This window comes from Neomonachus schauinslandi, chromosome 6 (genome assembly GCF_002201575.2).
Source record: "Neomonachus schauinslandi chromosome 6, ASM220157v2, whole genome shotgun sequence".
In the NCBI taxonomy this organism is placed as follows: Eukaryota; Metazoa; Chordata; class Mammalia; order Carnivora; family Phocidae; genus Neomonachus; species Neomonachus schauinslandi.
The window spans coordinates 136,529,383-136,552,413 of NC_058408.1; the positions used below are offsets into that span (position 1 = coordinate 136,529,383).

Consider the following 23,031-nt stretch of genomic DNA (forward strand, 5'->3'; position numbering starts at 1 on the left):
TAAAGGGAAGGTCACATTTGGCCGCAGCAAGAGAGTTGCTAATGCAAAGAAAGAAATGAATGCACCAGAGGGCAAGGACATAGTCCTGGCAACGATCTTCCAGAGCAAACCAGAGGGGGGAAAGTACAAAGTTCAGATAGAGGGTCTGGTGGAGAACAGATGGGATGGTCTTGAATGTCAGGTTCACAGCCATGTTACGTACCCAAACGACATGGACAGCATGGCCAGGCACCTGTTCGCTCCCTTTCCAGAGGGCACACTCTTCTTGAGAAGGCTGCATTTGTGTGATTTCAAAGGAGCCACAGAAAATAGTGCTGTAAGAAAATACTTGCCTTACTTGTCAAAAAAGTCAACTAATATTTTTTGGGCGACTATTATGAACTGGTGGGAAAAAAGCTAACACTTCAGTACATAAAAATAGGAGAGAAGCACCAAGTTTAAAGGAATCTTGACAGAAACTCAAAGTGTATCTCTGTAATGTGAATATTTACTAAGGAGAGCAAATGCTTGATCAAATTTGGAGAGCTATGGATCAGTAATAAAACCATGCACTGCAGGCTCATACATTTATGTAAGATTATTTCCTATAAGCATTTTAATAAAGTTCTATGTAAAGTCAAACAAGAACAATTGTTTGTCTAATGAATTGTGTCAGGAACTTTTAACTACAAATGCAAGACATCAAGAATATATTCATTTTTGATTTATTAAAACAAAACTACACTTCTGTGCTTCTTACAATACATTAACAGGCATAAAAATCAATCAACATTTCCAAATAAGTTTCGCTCACAAAATCACGCAGTATTATTTCACAGTACTTTATAGTAATTCTTTTTACAACAATTTAACATTTCTTTGTACAACAGGAAAATAACACCTTCCATCAAGGCATTTCAGAGCTTTAGATGTTTAGAAATAAAGTCAAAATTCTTTCAAATGCAATCATTAGTTTGTATTAAACTAGAATGCCATATGCCAAGTCTCAAGTTCCTAAAAAGAGTGTTTTAAAAAACAGATTTACATCCAAATTAAGTCTTATAAACTTCAATGATCGGTCTTACCATTTCTAAACACTAGAACTATCTGTGGATAAAAATCTGCAGTCGGTTGTGCAGTATTTTCTTCTAGATCTGAATTAAAACCTTAATTATTTACCCCAGTTAATCCTTGTGTTAATTTTATTACTTTCAGGGAAAAACCCAGGATCACGGACGGCTGATCTCTCCATCAAAGGAAAGAGACCTGACCGCCTATATTAGTTTTCTGTGCTTATCGTCTCGGGGGGGCGGGGGGGTGGGCATACATCCACTAACTGTAACAGGTGATTGTACAAAATGCATGCAAGTTCTGCCTCCATGTCATCTCGTATTGTTTTGTCCCCTTAAAAAACTACCTAATGTAGTGTTTCCCAAAATGTTTTCCATGGCATACTAGTGAGAGGCTCATAGGGATACCAAGGGGGACAGAGGTCCTGGAGTGACAACAGTTTGGAAATGCTGGGTTAAACAGGCTTGGTACTGGCACGCCCTGAGCCCACGCCATGCCAGAGTGCACTGTTGAGTTTCTGAAAAAGAGGATCCACATACACATTTATCGTACCAGCGACACGTCTTCTACAAAACACCTATGAACATCTCACAGAGCACAGAGATTGCATGGAGAACCATGGGAAATGCTTTTCCCCTTCAGGTGCCTAAAAGTTCCACAATCTGAGTTTACATTCATGGCAATCCCTGATGTATTTTCTCCACTCATCCTCGTGACTTCGAGAGACTGAACAGATCTGAGAAGGAAGACCTGGGAGTACTTTCCCTGTTAGTACTAGTTCTATGCGTCTCACACAAGTTCCTTCCCTTTGCTTTTCTTGAAATTAAGGGAGCAGAAAAATCCTTCCTCTTTTCTGAAATCACTTAGGACATTCTCGGTTGGAAAGCGTGCAGATTCATATTGCTTATTATTGGATTTTGTTTTTTAATTTGACTCACAGTCTTCCCCTGGAGGGCATGCATTTCAGTTTTGGAGAAATGCAGGAGAGTAAACTGTAGTAAATTATTTACAAGCACCTAGTTTGTATCATCTTACACGGAAGCCATTCGCTTTTGGAAAACAGTGAGAATAAATCTTTAAGCAAAAACAGTGCTATCTGGAAGCCTGACTGTGATGACATATATTTGTTTTTCAGTAATGAGGCACTGAAGAATGAGTTGTGCTAAAATTAACCCCGGGTCAGCTTGTCTGGATGAGCATCACTTTGGTTGAGATTTTTCTTCCTTAAAAAAGGTTTTCAAAGCACCAGTTAATTACAAAAAGCATGCATATTTATTCTCACAGTGAGTTAAGTTGCGAGAGAGCTAGCAAATCATACACTGCATTCCCCAAAGCATCTGATGATATTTCTAGAAAACTGGAAAGGAAGATGAAGCCAGGGCAGCCACCGTGCCCTGCTCAGGCTGACTTGGCAGCAGCGCTTAGCGGAAGCCACGGGCGGGGCAGTCCCAACCTTGACTTTCCAGGTAACTGAGAGAGTGCTCGGGCAATCCTTGATCTATAATTGAGAGAGAGAATGAGCAAGACTCGTGCAGTGACTGCCCGCCTGGAAAAGGAACACCCACAGGGATAACGAAGTCTCCCTGGGTGTCCCCCATGTGCAGGGCTCCGGCCAACAGAGCTGCTCCTCTGTCCCCGTTAGTGCAAGGGGCGCCACCACGCGGAGACCCTGTCCACGCCGGAGCCGCGATAACCCTGACAATGGCTTAAGGGTACATGAGTTCCTGTAGAGAATAGAGAGATCTTAAACATGGAATTTGAGAAGACTAGAAAAAGCTCACAACAGCACAGCATTATTGCTATGAGTTTCAAACGAGATCTTTCATACGACGTGAAGTACCGATCAGTCCCCCTCCTTCTCCCGACACACACAGGACAGTCATGGGCTACCATTAGTGTTTCAAGTCCAAGCTTATAAAAGTACAAACTTAATTCTCAGTACTTTCAAATTCAAAGTCTATATGCAATATTCATCAGGAAAAATTCCTAATTCCATAATACCATGGAGAGAAGGAACAACAAGTTGTTAGAAAATGTTTTAATATCACATGATCTTTATGAAATCACCATAATTATCACAATGAACAGTTATGCTCCCTCCTCATAAGAAGGCACCTACCCATTATGAACAGACAATTTTTCATAATAACCGCTACGTGACATCAGGGTTTAGGCATATAACCCATACATATTTGTTAAAAACCATGGTTTTTCCTCACAGCTAAAAATCCGTAACTGCCTCCAACCACTGAGCAGTCCACAGGGCTCCCACATATATGGCACACGGGTTGTACACCACACAACTTGAGCGGGCATCAGTGCCATGGACTGGGTGCAGTGCACAAGCTGTACACAGTACATGAGAGCCCTGGGTCAGCAGCCTCCAGCCGTAGCACTCTCCGCTCACACAGTCCATCAGGCCAAGCTAATCGTTAGGACAGTTGCTGTTTGGCTGGAGAATCTCCAAGAAACAGCTGTACCTGGTAGAGGCAGGTGCCACCTGAGGGGTGGGAAGGGGTACAGACATAAAACAGGAGTCGTTCCTAAATACTTGCTGGTCATTTAAAACTCAATGGCACTTTTTTATATGAGCAAAAGTTCAAAGTCAGTGTTCTGGCCAAGTTTACCTTGAATTTTGCCGGCCAAATTTACCTCCTGATGTTGACTTTTTGATCACATTAGCTCTATTTCTGACCTAAACTAATATTGTGTTTTCATGTAGCTCTTCAAACACTTTCTAAATCTGACCACAAAGGACAGCACAGTGATACCTGGGTGTGATATAGATCAGCCCATTCATTTGTAAAGCACTTTGGGATGAAAGGTGTCCCCTTTAAAATTTAGCTACTATTGACAAAGATAAAACTGAAAAAACAAAAACAAAAACAAAACAGTAAACGGATGACTCAATTATGTTTAAAGGAAGCATTAACCATTAATCAGAAAATATACCGACAAATTATCCGACAGTATTAAGAATACTTTATAAGATTCGGTTCTAGAATGAATCTACATTTTTGTGCCCATCACAGTAATTTAGTCCTTAACGGTTATACTTAAAAGGGAAATCTTTAATAAACTCCAGAATAACTTTCTGAGATTTCACTGTGTCATCTACTGACGATGAATTGCAAGCAGAAGCTGGGGGGCCCCCAAGCGTCACGCGGAGGCTGCCGTGTCATCTCGGAGTAGGGGTTAGCACAGCCCCGTGGAGGGGAAGGCACTTGTCTTCCAGCACGTCACAGCAGGACAGGCCAAGCCTGCCCACACGCCGGCACCTTCAGCTCTCGAGCCAGAGGCTGGAGCCTACGAGGGACTCGTCCAATGCCCTCCACTTGCCAGAGGTGCCAGGAGTAACCTACAGCACCACAAAACTCAGAATGTACTCGAGGAGTTTTTGCCGGTTGCACTGAGGTAGAAACGTGCTGCTGAGTTCTAAAACAGACACTCTTTTTTGTTTGGTCTCTTTGAAAACCTAGAGAGAAAGTTGAAATTAAAGACAAACCAAAACAAGAAGATATTTCTGCCACCAACCCTGACCTGTGTCCTAGACCCCAAAAGGCAGTCAAGGACATAAAACCGTATCCTGGCTTTAAGTAAACAGACATGTGGGTGTTCACGAGTAGGGTTACGGATGCAGGTGTGGTGTTTTTATGAGTCCAATCAGCAGCGTATTGTACTTTAAAATCTGTGTTAGAACAAAGTCACGAAGAGTCCCTTACAAAGGCCATTAGTACCTCCACGGAACTCCTGTCCCATAGGACACATGGAGTACAATACACTGGAGGAAACTTCCAGCAATACTGGTAGAAATACAGTAAGTGAAAATCATATGACATAACTAACATCCCTGCCGAAAACTGCAGTAGCATGTTGAAACACACTGCGACCTGTTATATGTAAACGGTTTGGGGATGAAGGTGAAAACCAGGAAAATTCTGGAACATTCAAATAAATCTGTACTGATGGGCCTCACCTTCAACATGCCTGTCCCCTTTCCAATCCCCAGAAATGTGCTCATGATCAGTCCAGCAGAAACTGCTTGTCTCAGGACCCGCCCCAAATGCAGGTGGCTCAAACAGACGAGATCTGAGCAGAGCGAGAAGGTAACACACGCCTTCCTACCATAAGCGGTGGGGACTCACCCCAATATCCTTAAACATTTTCACAGCATTCTTCACGAGGCAGTAAGTGGCGCTCTCAGCTGCAGGGAAAGCATAAGACCTTGTCAAAAGCTGATGCCCGGCAAACACGGAAACCCCAACATCTACAGTAACAAAGTGTGGGAGGCCCTGGATAGGGTTTGAGCAAGTCGGCAGACTCGGGTCCAGCTTCACTCCTGCCACCAGCAACCTGGGAGGTCTCACAGGACTTGCTGTTTCTTTAAACCTATTCTGTCATCTTTTAAGGCAAAAAAGAGCAAGGAGAAAAGAGAGACAGAAAGAGGAAGGGAGGGAACGGGAGAAAGGAAGAGAAGGAGAAACACCTACAACATCCATCTCGGCGGGTTTTTGAGAGAAGCGAACAAGACAGTGGGTAGAAATTCTGTTCAACTGCAAAGTGATGCACAGACAAGTCCTGTATCAGTGGAACCAGAAAGAGCACGAATCTTGAGGTTGGAAAAAGAGTGCTGAGCCCACGTGTGCCCATTAACTGGCTATGTGATCTACAACAGTTTCCTCATCTATAAAGTGGGTGACTATCTCCAGATATCTACCTATCTGGAGAGAAATATAGAACCATATAGGTCTACATGGATATGGAGAGATGTCTAGAGGGAAATTATCTCTAGAGCCCGTCTGGCTCTAAAAAGTCTGGATTCCAAGCGGTTTTGGTCCTAAGCCATCACCGTATAAAACACTGCTCCCACCCCAGTCGCACCTCTTATCACGACCAAGCAAGGGCTGGAGGCGGAGCCCCAGAAACACGCCGCAGCCGGAGTGCAGACGGGCACCCCCCGCCCCCAGGAACCACCGGCGGGGCCCACGGAGGCTCTGACAGGCAACACTACGCCTACACGCAGATAGGTTCACGCCGACGCCTTCAAACACACTCATGGCAGCCCCAGTCATGGCAGCTCTCAAGCGCAGACACCCAACTCTCCCTCAGTGATGGGCATGAATAAAATGCAGTGGATATTTATACGCGGGAACACTATAAAGCAACAAGAATAAACAAACAACCACATGCACGAACACGTAGGACTCTCACTTATGTTAAGTGAAAAAAGCCACACACAAGAGTATAGAACCGTATCGTCCCATTTACAGAACATCCCGAAACAGACAACAGGAATCTATGAAGTCAGAGGTCAGGAAAATTTTGCATTTCTTCCCTATGGTCTACAAGCAGCAGATTCCTGTCATCAAAAAGGCAGAGCTTTTAAAAGAAGCCGAAGCAGCGACAGGCCTACCATATACGGCAACACTTCTTTCCGTTCTGGTGATCAGGTATTTGTGCAACTTTTGCAGGTACTCAGGCTCGGGAACCGGGCCACTGAAGTTGTGGATGAAGATGGCGGCGGAGCTGTAGGCCTCCAGCGAAGGCCCGAGGAGCCTCTGCAAGAAGGTGACAAACTGCTGGTGCTCCTTGGACTGGCTCACCTGGGAGTGCAAGAGCAGGGGATGAGACCACGGAGAAGGGGGGAGAATAAGCACGCTGACACAGCAACTCCCGCAGAGGCCGGACCTGGGGCAGACGGAAGCAGCCCGCCGCTCCATGGGCACAGGCCCTCTGCTGAAAAGGACTCTGGCTTTGAAATGGGCCCTGTACGGGGGTCATTGTTTTGTACAGTATCTGAGGTTTGCATTTACTGGACAGCTGCCTGGAAGAAACTGGCATACTTGACTGACATATCGTCACCACTGAGCATAGCTGGTCCCCAGGCTGGACCCCCCCCCGCCCCGGGTTTTGCTCAAGTGTGAAAGAGGGCACATGGCAAGACGCCAAGGTCACCTCAGTCCTCCCCGGCCCTCACTTCCTGCCACCCCACGTGGCCTCTGGCCCACATTCTGGCACAGTGGGGAGTGGCAGTCGTGGTGATGGGGTGCCGGGTGGCAGAGGGGGCTCTCACTGCCCCATCTCACAGCTGATCTCACCCAAAAAGGCCAGGCGGACTCTCCAGAAGTCACATGTCCTGACTGTGTGTGTGTAAATCAGGGGTGTTCTAGAGTAATCCATTTAAGGTATTAGGAAAAATGGGTCATTATTAACTTATAAAATTACAAATCAGGGACAATCTATCTTTTAAACATCTAAAGTTTCTCCTATGATGAGATTTGTTTTAATTGAAGGCAAAGGGCTCAAGGTAAGAAATTTGGGGAGGACTGGCAAGACTGAGCAGCACTCCGAAAGAGCCACCGGGCGTGGCAGCTGAGGAGTGATCCCTCCACCATCCTGGGCCCGCGCTGCCTGGTCTTGCTGGTGACTGAACACAGCCCTGCCTCTTCAGGAGGGAACGCAGGTGTGGGCAAATAGGTTTGCACCCTGGGCATTGTGAGGAGAGGGTCAGGAAGGGTCTCACTCACGATGTTCATCTTCCCGAATTTGCACTTTTGCTTCCTTTTCCGTTACCTGCACCCAAACTGAGCAATTGGGGGTATTCGCTCACCTCTAACATTTGAGTGTCTTTATTAGGCAGAAAGGGCCACAGCTGGCTTATGGATGCCAGAAATGGGAATAAGTCAGCAGAGGCTCAGTTTCTAAGAACCTCATTAACTAGGGGCAACAAAAACCTCAACTCCTCCCTGTAACGTCCACCAGAATTCTTCACCGAAGTACCTTCAGGTAGCAATCTCGCTGCTCCTCACCAAAATCACTGTCTTCGTCTTCTTCATCACTTCTCCAAGACAAAGGCTCAGGAAGTTTCTTGTCCCACTGCTGCTCAGCAAGACCAGGACTAATATCTTCCTGGTCATCTTGCTATGCCAAAGAGATGGCGAACAGGAAATAAACATGCATGGGCACACGGACATCTGCGTGCCTGGATGGCAGGCCAGCAGCCCCTCTCCCTGCCTCCCTACTCCTCTCCGTTAGCCACTGAGTGTCAACCCACCTCTGGCTCCAAACTCGGAGTCACTCGGGAGACAGTAGGGAAGGAAAGAAGGAAAGGAAGAGGCAGCGGGGGGAAGCTACCAGACAGAGCAAATAAAGATATCCTCACCTCCTCTAAACTAATACCTACTTTCCCAGGCCATACCCGCTACACTAAATCGACAAAAATTAAAATCTCAAAAGAGAAAAATGTGTGTGTGCAAGCTACAAGCAGGCGCATATGTGAAGCATCTCCTCTTGGAATGAAAACTTTCAGGTATCATGGAGTCAAGATATGTTCTAGACAACACCAGTTACACAAAAGAAACCATAATATTAAAAACAATCCCAAAAGATGTTTTACTCTCCCTATTCTTACTTTTCTCTTCATGTGGACTTGACTACATATCAAATGTAATTATTGTCTAAAATAATCGGTTGTAACACTGGTTAAAATAATTGGTAGAAAAGATAAGGAAGAGCAAACTAAATAAAGGCAAACGAAGGAAAGCCATTCCTCTTACCTCTGCCACTACGAGAATGCCATACTGGATAAACCTTCCTACTGTTTCATGGCAAATCTGGTAAAACGTTTGGCAGGGCTGAAAAAGAAAAGGCATTTAAATATGAAAGTCACTGACCTTTTTTTTTTTTAATGATTTTATTTATTTGAGAGAGGAAAAAAAGCACAAGTAGGGGGCAGGGAGGGGCAGAGAGAGAGGGGGAGAAGCAGGCTCCCTGCTGAGCAGGGAGCCCAACATGGGGCTCGATCCCAGGACCCTGGGATCATGACCTGAGTCGAAGGCAGACTCTTAACTGACTGAGCCACCCGGATGCCCCGTCACTGACCTTTTTATAGACAGAAAACACTGTACAAAGTAACTGCCAAATGCTTCCAATATCAACTACCTCGTCCTACTGGGCAAGTCCTAAGATTCCCAACGCCCACCCTCTTGAAAACGCATGGTCAAGGGCAATGCCCAAGAAAAGCCCTCGTTCTGTGTCTGGCAAAGCACCCAGTGAGTGGGTGGAGCCGGTCCTCAGAAGGGCTGCTCGTCAGGCCCCTACCACCGATTTCTTGTCCATCATAAGACAATTTCCCTGCAAATGCACCTTACGGTAAACGCTGTACAGAGAGGTGGTGGAGGAGGAGACAAATATTCAAATAACTCAAAAATGACCCAGGAAAAGGACACAGTCAATCTTGGGAGTTCTATCCACCCCATCCCATCCCGCCCTGCCCCCCAAGGTTCATGCAAAACAGATTCCCCAACAGGGCGACAATATACCATATGCAAAGAACGCTGTGGAGGGCCATACTCAGAATACAAGTACACACAAATGTCCCAGGACACATTCAGATGAGTGCGAGTATTAGACTTTAAATAGAATAGGGATACTATTTGTTGATGATTTTGAGGAAAAAGAATCTATTGCTGAATACCTATGCCTCATTATGAATGTAAAAGTGCTTGAATATAACATAAATGCTCATCAGTCCTGCTGGGTCTTAGTTTTCCCATTTGTAAAATGCCAGGGGTTGAAGAGATGATTTTTAAGATTGTTTTTGGCTCTTACGTTCTGGGCATATTAATTATTTACAAGCCTCTGACCCAGTGCCTTATGTACAATAAGAGCTCAGTAACTTTGGCTCTGACTCGTGGAGAATGTTGAGCAATCTGTCCATCACGCCTCATAACTACATCAAGGGTTCACTGGAGCAGTGACCCCAATAGCAAACAAAGTTAGCAAACAACATATTGGCCTGAGTGTCACTCAGACTCAGGAGTAGAATGTAAAGCTTCAGTAACAGACCAAACATTCCCTGAGAGAAAAACAGAGGTGGCTTATGTTTTCATAAAAATTCTCTAGAGAAAGACAACAGGCGGCACTAAAGAGCCCACTTACGAGCGATACGGTGCCTTCGTTTGAGAGCAGGTAGCACAGGCTGGAGGCCTTCCGCACCAGCTGCTCCTGGCTGATCAAGCTGGGGGACGGCCCCGCAGGCCCTCCCGAGCCCCTCTTGTTCAGAACTGCGTAAAGGCTGCAGGCTAAGGAGAGAAAAGCATCACTGAGGCCGGCCGCCTTACAGCTCCAAGAAAAACTTCAACTGGCTCAGAAAACTTGGATTACCTTAATAGATTGTGAACACATCAAAAAGAATTACCTGCATTCACTGGAGAAAAATGTAACTAAATCTCTTCAGGATTCGCTCCTCATGATTCCATGTGATCCTAACTCCATCTAAGCCCTCCCCTCAGGGGCTTTGGTCCCTCCTGCTCTTCTTCTCCTCTGTTCCCTCTTCATACCCTACACTCACTTTACTGCCATGTGAACTTTCTCGTCTCACTCAGATTTCCAGCTCCTGATAGCCGAACACCTTCCCTCTCCTCCTCAGTAATAAGTGTAATACTATGCAAACGGTAATTCAGTAACTACTCATTGATTACTAAATGTAAAAAATAAGCTATAGTGATATAGCGGATTACATTTTTATTTGAAAACTAAAAATATAGCAACACATCCCCTCCAACAATGGGCTATGATCTAAATCAACAGACACCACCATGTGCTTTAGGCTCTTTTCCCTCCCATGAAGCTACTTCAGGGCAGGCCGTACCTATGATGGCCTCCATGATGAAGACATGGAGCACGCCATTGCTGTAGAAGTTGAGTTCAAAGACTGATGGGACAGTTGTGCTGGGGGTAATAAAAAACTCATCGTTCCTGCTGGTGTGGGTGATCGTGACACAATTTCCCAGCAGCTGTATGGCATGCATGACTACATCTTCAGAGTTTCCTGAGAAGCCCAGGTCAAAATCACGAGCCAGGACTTCCTCCTTCATCACAAAGAAGTCCTCCACCAATGTGGAGAGATCAATGCCCTGGAGAAACAGACAGAAATGGTCTCGCAACAGTGAAAAACCTACCTCCCAAAAGGCCAAGAGGCATTCTGAGGATTTTATATCTTGCCTTGGCTTTCCTGCAGCCTGCTGTTGGCACAGAGAGAAAAAGGGCCAGAATATTAGGACACAGGACGTCAGAAAACTGGTGAAAAAGCTGGTCCTCCAGAAGGTCAAGATATTCACACCCAGAGAGAATGCTCTGGTCACAACACATGACAGGAGCATGTAAGATCACAAAGGGCAGAAGAAGCCATCTAAAAGAAGTGCTTAAGTTTTAAGCAGTAATCCCCCTCGTTTTATTTATTTTTTTTAACAATTTTATTTATTTATTCGAGAGAGAGAGCTAGAGAGCACAAGCAGGGAGAGGGAGAAGCTGACTCCCCGCTGAGCTGGGAGTCCGATGTGGGGCTCAATCCCAGGACCCCTGTGATCATGACCTGAACCAAAGGCAGACACTTAACCGACTGAGCCACCTAGTTGGCGCCCCTATTTCCCTCATTTTAAATATTTAAATATTTATCTGACAACTACTTAGTTGGTGCTTACACATGTGTGTGTATACATACATGTATGTATATATGTGTGTATACACACACACACGTAGGCACTATGTTTGGTGTTGAGAACATGACTGTGAATGGCACAGATGCGGTCTTTTCCATCACAGCACTTAGACAAGTGCATGAAGGGAACGTGGCCCTAAATATAAGTCAAACAGCTGTCATCAGCTGTCAGAACACTTACGGCACGTCAACGCAATAGGCCTTATTTACGTGAACTATATACTCAAATGTCCTACTGCTGTCTACGTTACGCAGTCTCGGAGTTTTTTTCACGTAGACGTCTTCCTCCGTCGGATCTGGAAGTCCCCGTGGGCTAGGTGCTTGGTTTATGTTACTGCTCATCTCAGAAGCACAAGCAGGACTGGGCCATGTCCACTCGCGAACAAGCTCTGAAAGCTGATACGGCATCCACATGCTTCCCCCCCGAGCGCAGGGGACGCCGCAGACGTACCTGCCTGTGTCTGTAGAGGAGCAGGCAGGCCACGATGTGCGTGGACATAATGGCACAGGACTTGCTAGCCGCTGGAAGGCAAACACAGAGCTTTAGGTTCCCTTTCTTCAATAACGCTCGAAGTCTCCAGAAGTACCTACATCTTAAATAGGAGTATTTACAACTATAAACACCTCTACACCTACCACAGTTCCTGTAACTAGAATTTACCGAAGGGAAAGGACAACACTGTACCACGTTCTGGCCAACAGTCCTCATTAGAGATCACTGGTATCGTGTGACAGCATTCAGCCTAAGACAGCTCCACTTTCCAAACAGGCCAGTGGAATTTAGTTACTGAATGGCCAAGAGACACCTTCATGGAAGGCAGTAGAAGACCCAGAGTAGAAGCCTGCTCTGGCGGCCCTACAGGGTCTCCACTTCCGCGCTTCTGGACGTGCTCCTGGCTCCAGGCTCTGGTGGGTACACCTCATTGCTCTCTCCTGCGGGCAGAGTCACCGTCACCTGAGACCAGGGGCACGGCGGGAGAAGGGGCAGTCAGTCTGAAGTAAGAAAATCTGCGCTCAAATCTAATTCCTACACTGCCTCATTTCATAACTGGGGGAAATTACTTCAACCCCCGTGCGGCGCCTTCCTCACTGGTAAGATGAAAATGCTGCCTCGTTCACTGGGCTGAGGAGGAAAGGACCACGCCCGAGGTACGGAGGGAGAGCACAAAAGACATTTGAGAATGACTGTAGTCCATAACCCAATACCCGGAATGTGTAGAAAATTATAATCATATAAATCAAATATGAGAACATCTACGGAAGAATCTGAAATAAACACACCGTGTGTGAATTTTCTGAGATGATAATGAATTCATGTACACTTCACTCACAGTCAGTGTTGTCTCCAGTGTTTAAAAAATGAAAAAAAGTACCAAGTACCATATTCATAGCCATTAAAAAGAATATTTATACAGAGTTTTTTAAAAACATAAACAAATATGTGTGTTATTAATGGAAAACAGTGCAATACAAAATCGTAAAAAAATATTTTGAGAGACTAGACAGCCACATCCCTGGTGTCTGGGTAGACACACACAAACAGATGTGCGCACGAAGAACACCCCGACCCCCCCGAGAAGCAGGACTAGGAGCTGGAGCGGCAGGAGCGAGAGGAGGCGAGGAAGTCCCCACGACGGTGTCGCCAGCAAGCGCTGAGAGTCTGGCCTGCCTGGGAGTGAGGCTCAGGGAATGGCAAGGAGAGCCCCCTGGGCTGCGCACCGAGGGCCTAGCCACTACCACTGCCACAGGGCTCTGAAGCAGATCCTACAGCAGGACATATGTGGCATTTGGGACTTCGAGAAGGCTAATCCTGCACACGACTCACTCTGCTCTGGCTCACTCCCGCTTGAATTCCTTGCGCACAGCTCTGCCACCCAGACGAGCGTAAGCTCAGGCAGAACTGCTAATTCTTCAATTTGTATTCCCCACAGCTAAAACAAAGCTTTACGCATACATAACAGCCCCTCAATATTTGCTGGATAAAAATAATCATGGTGTCAGCAGGAAAAGGGACATGCAACTATAAACCTAAACGCCATCCCACTAATTAGTTCAAAGAAACAAATTCATGAACAAAAGAGACAATAAATCATTTTGACAGTACTGTTTTTTAAAAAGCGTAACACCTACCATATGAGCACCTACTAATTCTCAGGCACCCTGTCTGATGTTTTACTCGATTACTTCAAATCCCCCTGGCATCACCTTCTAATAACTCTCCATCACCACCTGTGTAGTAGGTAACGGCACCAGAAGTAGAACCTAACTCCAGCAGATTCCAAAACCAGTGCAGGGTGCCCTGCACCATGCTGAGTCTGAACTGCAGAACGAAAGGGTTTGGTATTGTACTTACTGAAGAGAGCGTGCTCAGCCAGATTTGCAATCAGTCTTCTTCGGAAGGATTCATCTGTTACATTTCTGGACTCATTAATGGATGTGTCTGCACCTTCATCAGCAGCATCACTGGGTCTGAAAAGATTGTTTTTTAATTAGACTCTATAACTACACTCTCTTCTCTCTCTTATAAGCAAACTATCTAGAATTAAGGTATAAATGTCTTAAATACTTTCAATCCTACATATTCTAAATTTAAACCACAAATAGATTATTTCTATGCATTGTTTTCCCCCATAATATACCTTATTATATTTAATACAGTCTCCTGACCAAAAGATTTTATTGAGTTATGACTAAATAATCTATTGGTACATCACCTCCAAAATTCACTGGCCGAAAAAACTGCATAAAGCAAGATACCTCATTTTAAAACATTTCTAAGATTTTGACACCTGAACACATGAGGGGAGGGGCTTAATATTTAATTTCTCTAAGTTACAATTCACCCTGAATTCTGGAAAATGTACATAGGAAAACTCTTTTATACACTGCACTTACACACAATATGCATAACCTAAGCTACTACCAAAAGGAATTCAGTTCCAACATTCAAAAGCATAAATCAAGTAAGAACTCCTACCTGATTCATACAATCAAAAAGATGTCATAACGCAAATAATCAAAAACCTCCAGACTAGTATGAAAATGTGTCACTTCACTATCCTTTATCAGACCAAGAGAAAAGTCACCCAAAGCGAGGAAGTGACAATGAGAACGTGCACATTCTTCATACACTTAATCTATTTTTCTGTGCAATGCCAGAAATAACAGATATTTGATAGTGTAGACAGTACAAAAAGTTTCCACAAATCTTACCTTAAAGGAAGTATAGCTGGTAACAATGCTTGCTCCAGAGAAAGTGAAGCAGACACAGGTTTCTGACTCTGGCTTTCTAAATATTCCTGGGGGGCGGGGGCGGGGGGGAGTACAACACAGTCATTAACTCATTGTCTTGCTTACATAAACATATATAAAATATAGTTTGATCTTCAAAAAGTAAAAAGGGAGTACTTTATAAAATGAGCCATGCTACAGAGCAGGAGAAGTACTTTCCATATCCTAAACTACCTTCAGAAGCGCAGGACGACTCCTAGAATTTTGGCAAGCATGAGATCTAAGGCCTGATGATACAAAGGATGGGACAATGATGCTTAAGCAAAATTATGTATTTTTTAATTTTTTAACTTTTTTAATTTTTAAAAATTTTTTTAAGTAGACTCCACGCCCAATGTGAGGTTTGAACTCACGACCCCAAAATCAAGAGCTGCCAGGCACCCCTTAAACAGAATTATTTAAAAGTTAAACACTTAACTTTTCTCACATCGACACAAAATATCTGACATTCCCAATATTATTATTAGTAATGATCAACCCAACCATGCTTTTTAAAGGAAATCTGACAACCTGAGGGTTACATAATATTCAAAAGAACCTCAATCCAAAAGCAAATCCTAACAACAGAGAGAAATTGTGCAATAGTTTTGAAAAAGATAAAGTGGTAAGAAATGACAAGGCTCCTCAAAGTGGAAAGCACAGAAGGCCAGAAAGCACCTAGCCCGGCAGTTGGGTTCTTTAAAGTAAAACTAAGAATGGAACAAAAGGAAAAGCAGCACCTCTGCTCCTGATCCCCGGGCTCCCGATTCCCTTACTCATCCTTCTCCTTCTCCACCAATTCAAAAATCTTAGGAATCTAAAACTGCCAGGACCTCGGGACCCACCGGTGCCAGGCTTCTGCGTGAGAATGGCACTCTCCCTTTGAATGTGTGCGTGCTGGATTCCACTCAGGAGAACATCATCCTAGACTGTCAATTTTACCCAGATTTTAGGGGTAGATTTTGCAAAATTTCCTCTAAAGGCAATTTTAAAATATAAAATACCAACATATATTATATGAAGCAACAAGCAGAATTCTCATGAACTAAAAAAGAAACAGTAGCAATACATGTTGACCCTGGCATCTCCCAAAGATAGACATTTACTATCCTCTGTCAACAGGCATACTTTGGTAGGAAAATTTAGGAAATGCCATTCTTGACATAGTCTTCATTTTCCAAGAGAAGAAACCGAGGTGACACGGAGAGGAGGCTGCAGAGGCAGGACCAGAGCCCACATCTTCCAACACGGAGCCACACCAATGCTTTAACACTGCGTCATTCCAACAGATACTCACCTTTAAGGAAAATGGTTGTGCAAAATCCACTCTGACACATCCATAGTTTTTTCGTAACATTCTGATAACTCCTCTAGCTACACTCCAAAGGCTCTCATTCTTCTTAGGTTTTCCCTAAATTCCAATTTTGAAAGAACAGCATGGTAAGAAATAAAGCTAACAGGTATTCTGTTATCCAAAAAATGCCATTTATTTGTTTATTTCTTAGCTTTGAGAGAAAGAGCGAGCATGTGTGGGGAAGGGGGTACAGAGGGACAGAGAATCTCCAACAGACTCCCCACCAAGTGCAGAGCCTGATGCAGGGCTCAATCTCACCACCCTGAGATCATGACCTGAGCCGAAACCAAGACTCGGACATTTAACTGACTGGGCCACCCAGGTGCCCGCCATTTATTTATTTTTTTTTATGGAAACTGGAGGTTTGTATAAAGAACAACACTAAATAAAGGACAACACTAAATAAAGAAGAAAAATAAGTATTCATTGACTGAGACCTGTCATAAAACCTTTAGCATGCAAAGATGCTAAAAGATGTAATCCTGTTATTGGGAGAGGCAGTTTGGTCAATGAAAACCAGAACACTTAACACTAATTCACTTAGTACATTGTTTACGCCATTCACAAAAACACTACTGCAAACTATGGTACTGGCACAAAAATAGACACAGAGATCAATGGAACAGAATAGAAAGTCCAGAAATAAACCCACAATTATTTGGTCAATTACTCTTCAACAAAGGAGGCAAGAATATGCAAGGGGAAAAGGACTGTCTCTTCAACAAATGCTGAAGGGAAAACTGGACAGCTACATGCAAAAGAACTAAACTGCACCACTTTCTTACACCATACACAAAAATACGCTCAAAATGGATTAAAGACCTAAATGTGAGACCTGAAACCATAAAAATTCTTGAAGAGAACACAGGCAGTAATTTCTCTGACACTGGCCATAGCAACATTTTTCTAGATATGTCTCGAGACAAGGGAAATAAAAGCAAAAATAAACTACTAAAAGTACATGAAAATAAAAAGTTTCTGCATAGCAAAGGAAACATTCAACAAAACTAAAAGACAACCTACTGCATGGGAGAAGATATTTGCAAACAACATATGTAATAAAGAGGATAAAGAGTTAGTATTTAAAACATATAAAGAACTTACACAACTCAACACCAAAAATCCAAATAATCCAATTAAAAAATGGGCAGGGGTGACTGGGTGGTGCAGTCAGTTGGGCATCCGACTCTTGGTTTTGGCTCAGGTCATGATCGCGGGGTCATGAGATCAAGCCCTGCATCGGGCTACATGCTCAGCACAGAGTCTGCTTGAGATTCTCTCTGTCCCTCCCCAAACCCCCTCCATGCACCTTCTCTCTCTCAAATAAATTAGTAAATTTTTTTTTTTAAGATTTATTTATTTGAGAGAGAGAGAAGGAGAGACAGTGAGAGAGTACAAGTGGGGAGGAGAGGGAGAAGCGGGCTCCCTGCAGAGCAAGAGCCCTATGTGGGGACACCCAGGACCCTGGGATCATGACCCGAGCCGAAGGCAGTTGCTTAACCGACTGAGCCACCCAGGGGCCCCTAGTAAATAAACTGTTAAAAAAAAAAATGGGCAGAAGACATGAACAGATAGTTCTCCAAAGAAGACATACAGATGCCAACAGACACATCATCAGGGAAATGCAAATCAAAACTACAATGATATATCACACCCGTCAGAATGGCTAGCATCAAAATCACAAGAAACAAGTGTTTCAAGGATGTGGAGAAAAAGGAACCCTCTTGTACCGCTGGTGGGAATGCAAACTGGTGCAGCCAATGTGGAAAACAGTATGGAGGTTCCTCAAAAAATTAAACATAGAACTACCCTACAAACCCATAATCATAGTACTGGGTATTTACCCAAAAAATACAAAAACACTAATTCAAAGGGATACATGCACTCCATGTTTACTGCAGCATCATTTACATCAGCCAAAGTATGGAAGCAGCCCAAGTATCTACCAACAGATGAATGGATAAAGAAGATGTGCAGGAAAATGCCACATTAGCAAGACCAATCAGACGGACACAAGGGATGAAAGCTACTCACCACACCTACTCTACCATGTTTCCTACAGTGCTTTAAATAGTAGCAAAAAATTCCTAATTGATTCCAAAAGCCCGTATCTAAAAGCAAAAGACTTGGAAGTGAAGAAGATGTTTGGGAAGGCAGTCCTCTTACCAGCTGTTCGCCATTGTAGTGACCTTCAATAATTCGATCATAGGAGATTCCAACAGGTATTATCAAGATGTCTGGGATGGTATTAGTAGACAAAGTATCTACCACAACTGACAAAAGTCCTGCCCGAGCACAGGAGGTTTTTCCACTCCTAGAGCGTGTACCTTCCAGAAAAATCTCTAAGAACTGCTGCTGTCGAAGTAGTTCAACTATATGCTGGAATATAAGGAGAATGTAAACCATGAATTCAAGACTACCCAACTTAGAATAAGCTCAGCAAAGTTAAATCTTAAAATAAACAAACAAAAACCTGTAACTTCACTACTGACAAAATATTTTACTCACAGGAATAATAGCAAGACAGCTCCGCCGATGCTGTATTTTGGTGATAACAGAAATAATCATCAACCCCCATACCCAGACAATAACCACTTAAATAATTACATAGACAACAATTTTTTTTTTTAAATCTCAGTCAAGCCTGTTTTTCCTTCTACTGTGATTACTACTATAAGGGCTTTAAGGGTGATGAAAGAGCGTACATACCCCATGGAGCAAAGCTCTATAGAGAATATCCTTCCGTCCATCTGGCATTTCATCCAGCCTCCGACGTATGAAAAAGCCCCCAAGCTTATGGATCAAGGTACTATAAATTGAAGAATGCATCCGTTATTTATAAATAAAAATGTAACAATATTAAATTCCAAGTTACTTCAAAACATATGCCATAGGAATATAAACCACGTGTTGTTTGAGCTGTTGACAGTGAAAATGTGGACGTTTTTTCATTTTCCATGTTACTGACATGTCAGTCATTTGCATCATTTGTCAGCCTTTAGAATATCACTTCGTGTACTGAAGCTCTACTAACCTACTAACATCTGTTCCAAACCAAAAGAAGTTCGTACAATATATTACCCTGCAAAGGTAATGTTACAGATTTTAAGAGGATGATGAAATACTGCTAAATTTGAAAACTATCAAGGATCTCAGGACACTGACTATTAGACATCCTGAAATCTGCCTTTGGCACATTTATTACAAAATGAATGTGATGTTACAAAAGCTTCTTTGGGGAAATTTCCTCAAGAAAGTACTGCTTAGAGAGTGTCTCTGTAAGACAAGGGTAATTTTATCAAACCAAAACCAAGCATAACCATTTTCCCAAAACATGAAACAAAAATGTGCTTTATGTACACTTACACGGGGATAAAACGATTCTTTTCTCAACCCCATGGTTCTTTCTATGACACTGATAGATTTTGATACTGAGATGAAATTTTATAATATTTAAGGCAACTTTTCCAAATTCAGAGCCTCCTCCTCTTCTTTTCAAATAGAGTGATATTAATATCATGTCAATATATATTTTCACTATCTTCTTTCACTCCCTGAGAGCAAAACTATGGAAAAGTTCATAATGAATGAGATGAACCTCCCAGAGAAACCACCCACCCTGAAAAGTGGTTTGTGAACTGGCAGACTGGCGTGTAACAGAAGAAAGCTGCCAATAAACAGGCCAGGTCATCGACTGTCATGTCTGAAGGAAGGATGAGCTAAGCAACGCCTGGCACAGAGTTCACGAAAAGCAAAGTTGGATTATGAGAAATTATCAATTTTTAACACGCATTTCGATGCGATCCTTCCAGGAGCACCCGCAAGCTGAGAACCTGGAGGGAATGAGTACAGAAGTTATTCTGATGACAGGAAAGGCAAACTATTATGGGGCAGGGCCCCCCTAAAGCCCAAAGGGAACAGTTCTCTTGGCTCTAAGTCTGTGCCTGCTACCAACTTTCTGGTGACTTTCTAATGCAACTTCCCAGTTTTCCCAGTACTGGGAAGAGGTTCCCAGGAGAGTAAACACAGATATTCTAGTCCCTAGAGAAGCATGTCTGCCCCGCAGGGGTGTATCGCATCGCATTATAGCTGTTTGTTTATATTCCCCAGTAGATTATGAACTATTTGAAGGCAAGGACTATGTAACTTCTTCACTCTTGTCTACAGCATAGCTGGGTAAGTATCAGTGACTACACGAATGAATGGCCTCCCTTCAGCTATTCCCATGAGTCCGGTTAGCCACAGAACTCTGAGCCAATGGATTAGGAAGGAGCTCCTTGGACTGTGAGGCTGAGGATCAGACTTCACAGCACACAAAGGTTATCACGGCTACTTTGTGAGCCCTTACGTGCACAACCCACCACTCCACTTGCTCTCCAGTTACTGTAAATCCATCCTCCTCATACTCCCTACTGCTCGGAGCTGATGTCACAGATGCTCTCTGCTTTGAAATTTGAACCTGCAATGTCCCCAACCGACTAAACCTACTCCTTACCCATTCCCCATTGGTGATCAGCTCCACTATCTATCCAGTTCCCTGGTGGTAAATATCTGGGAGTCTTCCTCCCGCAACTCCCCCTCTCTGGACTAGCATTTCGTCTTATAAATTCACCTTACTAATACTTTTCCACTCTCTGCCTTCCTCACCAAGAGCACCACTACAAATTTTAATTTAAGCCTTCATTATCTTTTGCCTGAACTACTGTAATAGAGTCAGAATTGTTCTAACACCCTGTAATCCAGAATGACTTTTCAAAATGCAAATCTGACCACTCTTCAACTACAGGATACACTCTAAACTCTTGGCTTAAAAACTGTTCTGATCTAGCTCTCCCTATGCAATGACCACTTCTGGCCTCTGATCCTTCCCACTGCATCCTGCATTCTAACCCTACTGAATCATCTGCCGTTTAGTGGCCGTACCATGCATTTGAGCCTCTTGGCCTCTTCACATACTATTTCCTCTGAATGGAATGCACTGCCTTCTCCTGAAAAACCTCTAAAATATACTTTTTGTGTCATATTATAATTATTATGTGTTTCTAGCACTACTAAATTATCAGGTCAAAGGTAACAGGTATGGTTCTTCTTACTTTATACCATCACCACGACCCATATCCCCACCCCCACCTTCCCTACTGCCAAACCTGATACAATAATTTGCTATCTCATCTTTCTAATTGCTTTTTAGCCATTTGATAAATATTGCCCATGAAGTTGAGGTATTCACAGTTCACCAAGTATCCCACATAAAACAGAAATAACAGTGAGAGTCTTAATGCCTTTTTGTACCTTTCAGATTTTCCACAATAAACATGCATTACTTGTATAATGAAAGCAAAAAAGCTAATGTCATCTCTACAATAACATGTTTCAAAATGTACAATGAAAACACCAAAAATTCAAAATATAATCTTTTCCATACCTTAAATTTCAAAATAAATTGGTCTTACCTGAAGATGGGAATGTTCAGATTGTTGCCTGAAGCAATGTACGGTGCTTTGATGTTATGGCAGAAGAGAATGAAGGTCAGCAGGAGATAGTCAATATGTGATCTGTGAACTGGTAGAAATATAAGTGGCAAATTCATCTAGTAAAAGAAAAAATGCCAAATTTAAAATTCAAATGTGAATTTCAATCACAATTCACAACTTCATATTTGGTTAGAATCACTCAAACGCTGGCTGATCAATGACTCATCTTTAAAAGCATTTTCCAGTAATACGAACTTCTTCCAATTTAACACTTCCTTAGCTGAAAACAACCACCACCACCACAATTAAAAAAAAAAAAAAAGAGTTGGGGAAAGGGAAGTGCAACTGAGAATTCAAGTGGACTTTATGTATCTTCTGAAAGTCAGTCCTGATTATGTCAAAAGAGCAGAGTAAACCCCAAGCTTGGTTTGGCTTGAAATCATGGGAAGTCACTTACTAGCCATGACTGGGAAATCTTTATCTGTGCTTTTATTTTGTCACTTACAAATATGGATTGTTCTATCTAATTTCAGAGCTGTTGCAAGGTAACTTACAAAAGGAATCCAGCACATTACTGGTAGGTCCTCCTTTACTCACCCCTCCCCAAATGCACAGCTACTGTGCTCATGTCACATGGGGGAAATCTTCCAAATGGGTTGGATGCACACAGCACACAAGAGAACATTTCCATACAAAAGAACTCTAAAATCACTCCACAAACATGGGGACCACAGAATGACAGATCACACAAAATTCTTGCCTCAGTTGCAGCTTTAACCATCTCAAGTTGGCCTTTGTGAATCTGAATATTCCAAAAGAAGCTGTTGAACAGTTTGAGCAACACCCATCCCGTCAGTCTAAAAGGAGGAAAAAAAAAAAAATTCAAATGTATATACATACATTTAGAGAGAGTTGACTTTTGTCTACGTAAGTTTCTGAACCTACAACCGAAAAGTACTTGTAGGTGACTTAGTATGTGTATGTCTGTACCTGAACTACTGAATTAAAGAGCTGACTTTTACATGCACACTTATAGATACATGTATTTATTATAGACTAAAATCTTACATTTCTATTTATCTATTTATTACAGACTAAAATCTTACATTTCACTCAAATAGCACACTTTACACTTCAGAAGCAAATCATTGACGGAATATTTAGGTGAGCAGAAAGCTGTATAAAACCACTCTGTTTAAGATATGGATATGTGAAACCCAGCTCACAAGTCTAGAGATAAGTCAGCAGTCATGTAAGGGCTACTACCGATTAACAAAGATTAAGGCACCTTAAAGCCTACCACAGGGCTACTTTCCATGGAAGTTGAATAAGAATATAAGGAGTTTTGGGCACCTGGGTGGCTCAGTTGGTTAAGCATCTGC

The 23,031-nt window shown here is 43.0% G+C and overlaps 1 protein-coding gene across 5 annotated transcripts in view; it reads right to left on the reverse strand.

The window, feature by feature from the left end:
• Positions 1 to 690: 690 nt before the first annotated feature.
• Positions 691 to 23,031, reverse strand: part of GPAM (glycerol-3-phosphate acyltransferase, mitochondrial) — a 58,572-nt gene continuing 36,231 nt past the window's right edge. For all 5 annotated transcript variants that reach the window (XM_021699610.1, XM_021699609.1, XM_021699607.1 and 2 more), the window contains exons 7-21: positions 22,410 to 22,506; positions 21,629 to 21,765; positions 18,885 to 18,984; positions 18,342 to 18,554; positions 16,119 to 16,232; positions 14,765 to 14,850; positions 13,905 to 14,020; positions 12,003 to 12,073; positions 10,703 to 10,967; positions 9,991 to 10,133; positions 8,607 to 8,684; positions 7,831 to 7,971; positions 6,464 to 6,653; positions 5,196 to 5,254; positions 691 to 4,525 (exon numbers count right to left, since the gene is read on the reverse strand). In XM_021699610.1, coding sequence (XP_021555285.1) covers positions 4,409 to 4,525; positions 5,196 to 5,254; positions 6,464 to 6,653; positions 7,831 to 7,971; positions 8,607 to 8,684; positions 9,991 to 10,133; positions 10,703 to 10,967; positions 12,003 to 12,073; positions 13,905 to 14,020; positions 14,765 to 14,850; positions 16,119 to 16,232; positions 18,342 to 18,554; positions 18,885 to 18,984; positions 21,629 to 21,765; positions 22,410 to 22,506 — 1,927 coding nt within the window. In that variant the 3' untranslated portion in view covers positions 691 to 4,408. The remainder of the gene's footprint in view (positions 4,526 to 5,195; positions 5,255 to 6,463; positions 6,654 to 7,830; positions 7,972 to 8,606; positions 8,685 to 9,990; positions 10,134 to 10,702; positions 10,968 to 12,002; positions 12,074 to 13,904; positions 14,021 to 14,764; positions 14,851 to 16,118; positions 16,233 to 18,341; positions 18,555 to 18,884; positions 18,985 to 21,628; positions 21,766 to 22,409; positions 22,507 to 23,031) is intronic.